Genomic DNA, 10241 nt, shown 5'->3' on the forward strand with positions numbered 1-10241 from the left:
TGCGATAAATATTTTTCACGCGTTAATTTGAAAAATTTAATCGCATGCGTCAACGCGTTAACGTTGACAGCCCTAATTTAAAATATTTATATACTTAATTAAATAATTAATTTGCAGCGTTTATAGTTTTATAAACACATAACTTAAATAATTTAATTTTATGATTTTTAATCCCGCACTTTATACAATGATGCAGATTCTGTGTCGTCTGTGAAAAAAACCTCTGATTTATAATGTTGTTTTACAGTCAAAAACTTTAAGCTTCCTGGCCGTTTCCATGGTGACTCGTGAAATCTATGATCCATTGACAATGTCTTCATGTTGTTTCTGTGAGCGCGCTCTAACTCTGGGTATCTTTCGGGAGGTTGATTGAACTAACTAACTCTTATCAGGTGTTTTGGAACCGACTTGATCAGGGTAAGCAGGTTTTGGGTTAATCAACAGAAAGTTCCAGGTTAAGCTTGTGGTTAGTTAACCCTGCTTTCTGGAATACACCCCAACACCATTCAGGACGGTTTTTCCTTGATGAGGGAGTTGTTGTTCCAGCGCCACTTTGCACACCCCCACAGCAGCAGTGGACAATTTCGAGGGCGTCCACCATCCGTTTTATATAGTTCTTTAACCTGAAGCTTTATTTTCTAATAAAAACATTTCTGGAAGTGGTTGCAGTAATTAGTTAATTTACACTGGACACAACAACATTTAGCAGACGCTTTTATCCAAAGCGACTTACAAATGAGGTAAACAATAGAAGCAATTGGAACAACATAAGGACAACACAAAGCATAACTGCAGTAAAAAACTGGTCTTATATAGCCTACCACATAAAATTCACATTTGGAGAATGTACTAACATACTTGTAACAAAAGTCCCGTTGTTGCTCTTCTTGGCCACTCTGTGTTAACTCTGTGAGCACTCTCCTTTAACCCAAAGATTTGTTGTCGGATAAAAAAAAAAGAGTTCTGGAAAAAGAGTCGCAATCCTTTGTTTATTTACACTGGACAGTGGACACACATTCCACAGTCACAAAACACTTTCAAAATAATAAGCATTATAAAATTCACATTTGGAGAATTATACAAAAGAACAATCGGTCCCGTTGGCCAGTCTTTGCTAAGGGTCAAGGTACTTTGTGAGAACTCTCCTCACTCTCTCTCCCTCATTACAGTCTGTGAGGTAGTTGTTGCATAATGTAGGAGGCTGCGAGTCTTCGTCACCTTGTATTGCTCCCAACACAGAGTGCTCAGCCACATTCTCCTCACTGTCCTCACACAAATTGTGAAGCACAAAGCAGGCGTAAATGACATGGGGCAGGTCCTGCAAGTTGATGTCCATAGGCCTTTTCAGTGCAGCAAATCTGGCTTTGAGGCGACCAAAAGCACGCTCGATAACCATCCGTGCCCTACACAAACATTGCCCAAAGTACTGTTCTTGAGGTGTGGAGCCACCGTTGGAATATTCCTTCATCAAGTAAGGCAGAAGAGGATAAGCTGGGTCACCAAGAACAACAATTGGTACAGCATCCTCGTGGTCCACAATCTGCTTTTTCAGACCAGGGATCTTGCCGGTCTTAAAGTACAAGTTGAGCTTTGAATGAGCAAAAATCTGTGCATCGTGTACACTCCCAGGCCACTTTATCACAACATCAATAAATCTGTACTTGTGATCACAGACCGCCTGTACATTAAGGGAGTGTTTACCTTTCCCATTGATATAGTCCATTGAGTTGCTAACGTTAGATGGCTGCTTGATTTCGATGTGGGTGCCGTCCACCGCTCCCAAACACTGTGGCATGCCATGAGCGCGATGGAAGCCCAAAACCAGATCCTCAGCCTCGGCCTCCGTAAAAGGCAACTTGATGTATTTTGGACCCAGGTGGATAGCGATCGCTTTGCATGTGTGCCTGACAACAACGGACACAGCCTGTCGCGACACGCCAAAGGCGTGAGCAGTCTTCTGTAGCTGTCCCACGTCGCTCAAGTAATAAAGCGTTAACGCAACCTTTTTCAGCGTCTCAATCGGTGCCCTCATGTTTGTTGTTTGCCCTTCAATATACGGACTAAGTTCTTCGCTCAGGGCGACCAGAGATGCTTTGGACATGCGAAAGTTCTCCCTCCATTCATCTTCCACAACAACGCTATTAACAAAGCTGTCCCACCAACTGCTGCTTCTGCCAGGTCTTACCCAAAATCTTCTCCTGGTTGCTCTCCTCGTTATCCTCCGCGGTGGACCTAAAAGCATGTGGCGTATGTTGTTGTCCATAAGCATTTGTTGCTCGCCGCAGTAGCAAAGAAGCTGAAGGTTTTGCTGTAGTAAAGCTAATAAGCTCAGTAGCTTCTGCAAAACGAACACAAGCACGTCGTCCGCCATTGTTGTTGTGGGTGTGACGTAGCGGTGTCAGACTAGGGTCGAGACGCGGGGTGATGACGTCAGTTTGCGAAAAAATATATGGATCCTTGCCTGTACCAGTGTTGCCAACTTGGCGATTTTGTTGCTAGATTTAGCAACTTAAAAAGCATCTAGCAACAAATTTAGCAATTTTTAAAATTTTATTTGGCAACTTCTAGCAACTTTTGAAAAGTGACTCAAATAAAAAAGCAAGCATTTTCTCTCAAAATTACACTGATCTTCTCTGTCACACACTGTTACTTGTATGCTTGGCTGCAAAAGACTATAGACAACTGAAAAAAAACTGTTCAGAGAAATCTCCTCAGATAATACATTCAATTCAATTTATTTATATAGCGCTTTTCACTATGTGCATTGTTTCAAAGCAGCTTTACACAAGCAAATAAGAAAAACACAGAAAGGTAAAGCACAGCACAGTGCATGGTGTTTATAGACCAAGCAAGATCATTCTAATAAATAATATCTAATAAATAAATGCAGTCTCCCGGTGAGCAAGCCAACACTGCACTGCTGTGGCGAGGAACCCAAACTCCATTGACGAATAAATGGAGAAAAGAAAGCCTCGGGAGAAACCAGGCTCAGCCGGGAGGGCCAGATCTCCTCTGACGTGTCATAGCTGCACTCAATGACCCCGACCAAAAGCCACCGAGCAAACGTCCATGAAGAACAGGGAGAGCCCACCAGCCGCGACCCAGGAAGCCCCACCCGCCGAAGCCGTGCAGGTCCAACCAGGTCCCATTCCGCGATCGACACCAGACAACAGAGGAACAACCAAGGAAAAATAGGAGTCAGATAGTCTTACACCTGATCAGAAAAACCTACAAAACAAACTAAACCAGTTAGAATCGATAATTAAAAACAACCAAACTCCTTTAGACTATCCGATTAGTTTGAAAGATTTAAACGAAGCACGAAAAAAAGAGTTCAGAGAACACCAACTAATGCATGCAGGGCTGAATTAGGTTGAGACCTTATAATACACATCCAAAAACATTCCCTCAAATTCTGGACACACCTTAAAGGGGGTTAAAAAATATGGCGTGAATACATGTTTTTCTGTGTCTTTGGTGTGTTATAAGTTGCCCATGCACGTAAATGCATTGCCCATGCATTAGACACGTAAAATTGCACAAATGAAAGTGTCGGAACAAAATATGCATTCTATCTAAAAGCGAATGCTCACCCAGACCTGCCTGAAACGCCTCGTGTAACCACACCCCCACAAATCTACGTCAGTTCGTGGTATGATTTGACTAAGACCGCCCAAATGTACAAGCAAGTAAGGTGGGCGTACCTGTCAGTACAATTGAAGAGGAACCTGATGTTCCAAATATGGTAAGAGGCGTTACATTTTCGTCACACGCTTGCAGTATTCCACCAATCACTACGCACTGGTTAACTGGCCAATCATAGCACACCTCGCTTTTCAGAGCATGGTATGTGGAAAATACATCGCTTTTGAACCTTAAATCGTGTATACACATTGCATTACATATTAATCAAACGATAATATTCATTTTAGCCGTGTCATATGACCCCTTTAATTCAAGTCCACCTAACACACTTCAATATGAAGCACTTAAAACCCAAGAGCTGAGACCTAAAGCCAGTCCCATCTGCCAGCTGCGCTCTGAAACTTCATATACCAATAAATCAAATTATCAAAGAAAGTAAAAAGTCATATTTCGACCATTGGGAAAAGGAAAGTAAAAACCAAATTAAACTAGAATGTTATCGGACCCTAAACAGTAAATACAATGTGTCAGATTATCTCTACACTGTTGGAGATGTGAAACAGAGACGGTTCCTGAGCAAATACAGACTCAGTGATCACCGTCTGTCCATAGACAAAGGCAGACACAGACAAACATGGCTTCCAAAGGATGAACGAGTCTGTGCCCACTGTGGCACTGGTGAGGTTGAGACAGAGACACACTTTCTCCTTCATTGTGATCAATGAATTATAAAACAGTCAGTTGTGGTCCTTGATTCTGATTAGTTGAGACCAGCTCTAAGCTGTTATGAAATACCCTGATTTATAGCTGCTGACATAGCCTAAATATCACTTTACTTTATGAAACCTTGCTACACATATGGAATAACCGTTTTATAAAAGCCCCAAGACGCAGTGGATTACAAGTGCATTTTATAACAGCTAAGGGGGGTTTTAGGCACTCCGCTTCGTGTCATGCAACAACGTCCTTAGCCGTTAAAAAATGCACCGTAACCAGTGTTGGGTAAGTTACTCTCAAAAAGTAATTAATTACTAGTTACTAATTACATATTCAAAAATGTAATCAGATTACTGTACAAATTACTCTCTCCAAAAAGTATTTAGTTACTTATTACTAATTACTTTCTATATCCTATATCAACCTTGATTAGTTAAGTGATTCAAGGATAGGCATGTAAGGGCTCTTTTAATTTATTCAAATAAATAATATTAAACTACATAAAGTAGTATTATTAACTGTCCAAATTATTACAAATGTGAGAATTATACATTAAAGCACAGATTTTAAAGTTAGACTCTGAATTTTGATGTCAATTCCACTATTACACACACATATATTACACAAAGTATATAGTTTAATTACATCAAAAGTAACTAATTAAATTACAGAAAAAAAGAGTAATCCCTTACTTTACTTTTTCAAGGGGAAAGTAATTAAATTACAGTAACTAATTACTTAGTAACTAGTTACACCCAACACTGACCGTAACCCACTGCTTCTTTGGGCTTATTGCTTTATTACAGCTGCATACAACCTTAAATATTTGTTTTGAAGTATAGCCCATGTATGTGACAAAACACGTATAGAAAAACTGTATAACAGGACAGAGTATCACATGTGAATGATATGTGCAGAAACAGACGGATACATTGACAGAAGAACTCAGGAGGATGCTGAGCTCCACTGAAGAATTCATCACACGTGATGAAGAGGAACTCATGAAAGATGGAGACGAGAACAATGAAGGCAAAATTGACTATGACAGTAATGATTGTTTTGCTTTATAAGATACATTGACACATTAGATTGTGGCATCATACTGCTGGCTGCCAACATGAGTTACACGTAAAATGCAGCTCAGTGTCCATGAAATGATCAATAGTTTTATTTTAGGAGCTACAAGCTCGTGTAACCTTAGTTTGAATTTCTCTGATGACTCTGCACTTCAATTCCTTTGAAACCTTTTTTCCCCAGAGTTCATGAAAGGAGTTGAATACACTTAGAATGCATGTAAAGCAAAGAAACAGTTCTGTCAGTGTTTTTTTTATTAAGATATTGCATAAACCCAGTTTTACTATTATTATTACTGCCATTTCTATTTTGAGATTAAAGCAGACCATCACTGACAATCTTCTCAAACCCTGCACTGATCCTCAGTTGGCTATACTTTAGTCATCACACTATTTTTGCAGATCTCTTGAGTCTCATTGAACTGGGCATCAGCCCTGGACAGAAATGCCAGCGTTATAAAGTCTTTCAGAGCAGAAAGCAACCTTTACGTTTCACTTGCACTATTCAGCTCAGCTGCACAGAAACAAAAAGGTTTGGTCTATGTTGACCCAGCAGTAAACATTACCGTGGCTAAACCACATCACTGTCGTACAAATGTCTGGATCTCCATATTGTTGTATAGCAAAACAAGCGAACTATTAAAAAATCCCTTCAATTTTTGTGCAGATCACAGATTGCAATAACAGACCCTGAGCAGCCATCACCCAAAACTGAACCATAATCTTGTACCAGACTATAAACCAACTCAACATGACCACTGATAAACTAGAACAAGTTTATAGCACAGTGAACCCAGCAAAGGGTTAAAGTAATCAAAATGAGAGAGAGAGAGTAATGTTTCATTAACAAAGCATGGCTTTATTTTGATGGTATAAAGTCCTTTTTCAGAACATCTGTACATCATTTACTCTTGAGGGGTCTGTCATCTATTTAGGAGCCTCTTTCTTTGCGATAGTCTTCATCCCCATAGCCTTCATCCCCTTCTTATTGTGTTTTTTAGCGAAGCGCATGTTCCTCAGAAACTTGGGGTCAATCTGTTGACGAGAACAAAAACATTAATACATATAAACGTACAATACGATAAATAAACTAAAGTGAAATGGTGCCAAACAGATGAGATGCAATGTTTTTAAATTCGTCAAAATGACACCTTGTGTTGGACTTTAAAGATTTACAAAGAACAAAATCAACATGGAAGAGACCTTAAAATATGCTGCATACACAAAATGCAAATGCTGTTGTAAAAAAACAACAGAAGCAGTAAAAACATGGGCAAGGAACAGCTGAAACTCCAGTAGTAATTTAGGGGCAAAGTAAAATAAAAATGGGGAATTTCAATAAGCCTTTTAGCAAGAATGAACTTGATAGTAATCATTTTTGAGAGACAAAAAAATACATGGATGAAGAATTAATAGATCCACTGCAGTATGACCCCAATGTATCACCCAAAAATGAAAATTGTCATTTATTCACCCTCTTGTCATTTTGAACCTGTATGATTTTCTTCCGCAGAACACAAAAGATGATATTTCAAATGAATTTGGTAACCGAACAGCACTGGCCGCCATGCACTTCTATTGTATGGACACAAAAACAATGCAAGTGAATGGGTGGCAGTTAGCAACATTCTTCAAAATATCTTCTTTTGTGTTCTGCTGAAGGAAGGAAGTCACAGGTTTGAAATGACAAGAGGGTGAGTAAATTACAAACTTTTCATTTTTGGGTGAACTGTTCCTTTAACTTCCTTTAACAAGCAAGCCCATATGTGGAATAATTATGCCCTTATCCTCATAATTGTGTTTTCTACCCACAAAATATTTCTACACACAATGATACTTATTTTAACAGCATGACATTATTCTTGCAACATTACAATTGAAAGTCAAAATCTTTGAAAGTTTTAAAAGGTACTTGTAGTACATGTAGTGGTATGAGCTACATAGACGTTTATTGTGTGTACAAGGAAACCATAGAACACAAAACAACAACTGCTGAAGGATCTAGCACATACCAGAAAAACTCAAAACTATGAAACAAAATATCAACAACTGTCTGATGACATTACAGACATGCATATCACAGTGCAGCAGAGTTTGTTTCATCAGATTCAGTCAAAGCTAACCACAGCATTGGTTGGAATTTTCCATTAAAGATCAATGAATTAAAAACGAGTGCTCATAGAAGACGGAGTGAATGAGTTCTGTTCAGACACTTACCCCCTTCAGAGACTCATAGCGATCAGTTCTGGGCTTCTTGATGCCATTTCTGTGCCACTTACGAGCTGCACATAAAAACCGACAAAGTTAGAAAACAATACACGACCTAAACCACAATGTATTGAGGAAAACATGAAGGTTCACGCTTACACTGGTTGTGTGTGGTGTGGTTCTTTGACTTTGCCATTTCTGATCACTGTCTGCTAACACAAGAAAACAAATAACAGATCAGATTAATCGGACGGCGTCGCACTGGTTAATATCATGCTTTATTGATCCTCTAACGTTAGTTATTTACACAAGCACATCCGCTCACAACACCCATAGCAACCGAAGCTAATATTATGCACTCAGAATTCCTCATTATTATCAACAATAATAGTGTTAAACTACTTAGCATGTATCATTGTGTTTATGAGTGTTTTAACAGACTAAACGTGCTTCTATTTTTTTTTTAATTCACTGAACCCAGCGCGCGACGCTACCAGCTACATCAGATGCTATTGAACTACAAACTATTTATTGCAAAACTATTCACTGCTCATCCAAAATATTATACATTTGTTGCTTAAAATGGGACATCAAACACGTCATAGAATTGATGTTTAAATAATAATGTACATATTTGGAGGATTGCATTAGATTTGATTACTATACGGAGATAAATTCAATACCTGCCACATGAAGCGCACGACAACCGGAAGAGAAAGAAAGAGCAAAGCATTGTGGGAAATAAAAGTCACCTTGACGGGATGTGAAGCGAAACACAACACGACTTTTTCAGAAGACGTAAACAGTAAATATTTTAATGTCGTCAAGATGGATATAAAATTAATCTTTTTATAGCACAGCAGCATGTAACAAAACATTTTAGTACAAAAAAACCCTACACTCAACCCTACACAATTTTACGTGAAACAATTTACACAAAAAAAGAGTAAATTTTAAAGCTGTGAATCAATAAATGTGAAATATACTGTTTAAATTGTGTAAATGTAAGTAAAAAAACTGAGTAAATCTGAGTAACTCAAATATTTCTGTTAGAATTCACCAAAAATATTACGTGTATAATGCAAATATAATTTGTTCTTTCCATTAAATAAACTTAAATAATATAAGTACATTTTAGATAAATTAACTGTTGGATTTTTAATCACCCTTTTACTACTGAAAAAATCAGTTAAATGATTTTAAAAGATTTTATGAAGTAAATATAACTATTTATTTTGTGATATTTACTAAACCACATGAATTATTTTTTAGAATGTAAACACCACTCAAGCTTAAATTATTGGTGCTTATACACTGTTTACAGGAGAACCCATATTTACTAATTCATTATTTAAAGATTATTTAATAATTGTTTTACAAGGGTGACAATCAATACAGTAACTAGAGTAGTTAATCAAATTATTAAAAAATAATTAATAAAAATTAATATCGAGTTACATGTGGATGATGCAGTACTGACCATATCCAGGAGATGTCAGTGTTGTTTAGATAATATTCAACAGGCAGCGGAATGATGGAGAAAAATCTGAATCCGAAAAAGCTTGCACTGCAGAGATTCAAATCTAACAAGACTCATTTTAATAAAATAACTAAATTAAATTATTCATTAATATTTGTCATAAATAAATACAAACTATAAAGACTGTACAGAATAAATATATTCTATGAAAATACACATTCGCAGATGCTATGTACACACCTGTGCAAGGTGTAATAATTACAGGCCTAAGGTAATTATAAACAAGATGTACATTTCTGTAATAACCTGATCATACAGTAATGGCAAGCTGACTGTACAGGTATACACCTTTTTTTTGTATCTGAATTCTTTAAGGTAATTGGGGTTATTTCAGTGTGAAAATTTCAGTCAAATATAGCAACAGCACTGATGGTGAATAAATAAGAGATGCTTTCACAAGCATTTACAGTATTGAGTCAATACTTCCCGTTGAATGGTTTGTGTGTAATATAGAATAGTTTTCACAGAACTATGACTTTACCTGCAATATCTGCTAAACCCCCCCCCATCCCCCCCCCCAAAGCTCAGCCATGAACTCCAGTGAAGCTGAAACAATCATTCTTCTACTCGCTGCTATTTATAGCGTCTCGCTCCAGCTCAGGCCTGGCTCACATTGCCTTCTATAATGATATGCGGGACTTCACTGGTCTAAATTTAGACCACCGAGCAACCCTGCTCAGCAGAGCGACAAATCTCCCTCTTTTTTAAAAATTCCACTGTTTCTCACTGAAAGAGGCCTGATCGAAAATGCTTTCATATCTGAAAATACTGAAGGCAAACTAGCATCATAGCAACTGATTCCAAATACCATTCGTAATGTGCAATGCTTGCTTTAACTCTCAATTACCTTTTTATCTGTACTGACATAAAACACCTTATCATCAATGATGTCATAAGGATTCATAAAACATTAAGTGAGCGTTTAAGACCTTTAGCATTTAGAGTGGAGTCCACTTAAAGTCCACATTAAGCACACTGAATACAGTTGAAATCCTTTTAACTGAATGTTACAGACACATGTTCTTGTCTATTTAGATTTCTGCTGTTCTTGATCAAAA

General features: G+C 37.7%; 2 protein-coding genes across 3 annotated transcripts; both read right to left on the reverse strand.

Moving 5' to 3' along the window:
- Positions 1-1114: 1114 nt before the first annotated feature.
- On the reverse strand, positions 1115-2371 carry LOC130571626 (putative nuclease HARBI1). The gene has a single exon (XM_057362751.1). It carries the CDS (start codon positions 2369-2371, stop codon positions 1115-1117), a length of 1257 nt encoding a protein of 418 aa, XP_057218734.1.
- A 3902-nt stretch (positions 2372-6273) lies between these two features.
- Positions 6274-8399, reverse strand: rpl29 (ribosomal protein L29). Of its 2 annotated transcripts, none has more exons than XM_057362078.1 (4): positions 8327-8399; positions 7803-7852; positions 7653-7717; positions 6274-6470 (listed from the first exon to the last, which is right to left on the reverse strand). In XM_057362078.1, the coding sequence occupies exons 2-4, from the start codon at positions 7837-7839 to the stop codon at positions 6363-6365; spliced, it is 210 nt and encodes a 69-aa protein (XP_057218061.1). In that variant the 5' UTR covers positions 7840-7852; positions 8327-8399; the 3' UTR covers positions 6274-6362. The 2 variants fall into 2 exon arrangements, with proteins under 2 accessions (XP_057218061.1, XP_057218060.1); XM_057362077.1 differs by having other exon boundaries at positions 7803-7855; positions 8327-8395.
- Between the last annotated feature and the right edge of the window lie 1842 nt (positions 8400-10241).

Source organism: Triplophysa rosa, linkage group LG20 (genome assembly GCF_024868665.1).
Source record: "Triplophysa rosa linkage group LG20, Trosa_1v2, whole genome shotgun sequence".
Taxonomy (NCBI): Eukaryota; Metazoa; Chordata; class Actinopteri; order Cypriniformes; family Nemacheilidae; genus Triplophysa; species Triplophysa rosa.

Excerpts from the sequence above, each read along its gene's own strand:
- LOC130571626 (XM_057362751.1), bottom strand. The coding sequence starts at position 2,371 with ATGGCGGACGACGTGCTTGTGTTCGTTTTGCAGAAGCTACTGAGCTTA.
- rpl29 (XM_057362078.1), bottom strand. The coding sequence starts at position 7,839 with ATGGCAAAGTCAAAGAACCACACCACACACAACCAGT. Across the intron at positions 7,718-7,802 it reads CCACACCACACACAACCAGT|CTCGTAAGTGGCACAGAAAT; the intron begins GTAAGCGTGAAC and ends TTTTATGTGCAG. Across the intron at positions 6,471-7,652 it reads GCTATGAGTCTCTGAAGGGG|ATTGACCCCAAGTTTCTGAG; the intron begins GTAAGTGTCTGA and ends TCTCGTCAACAG.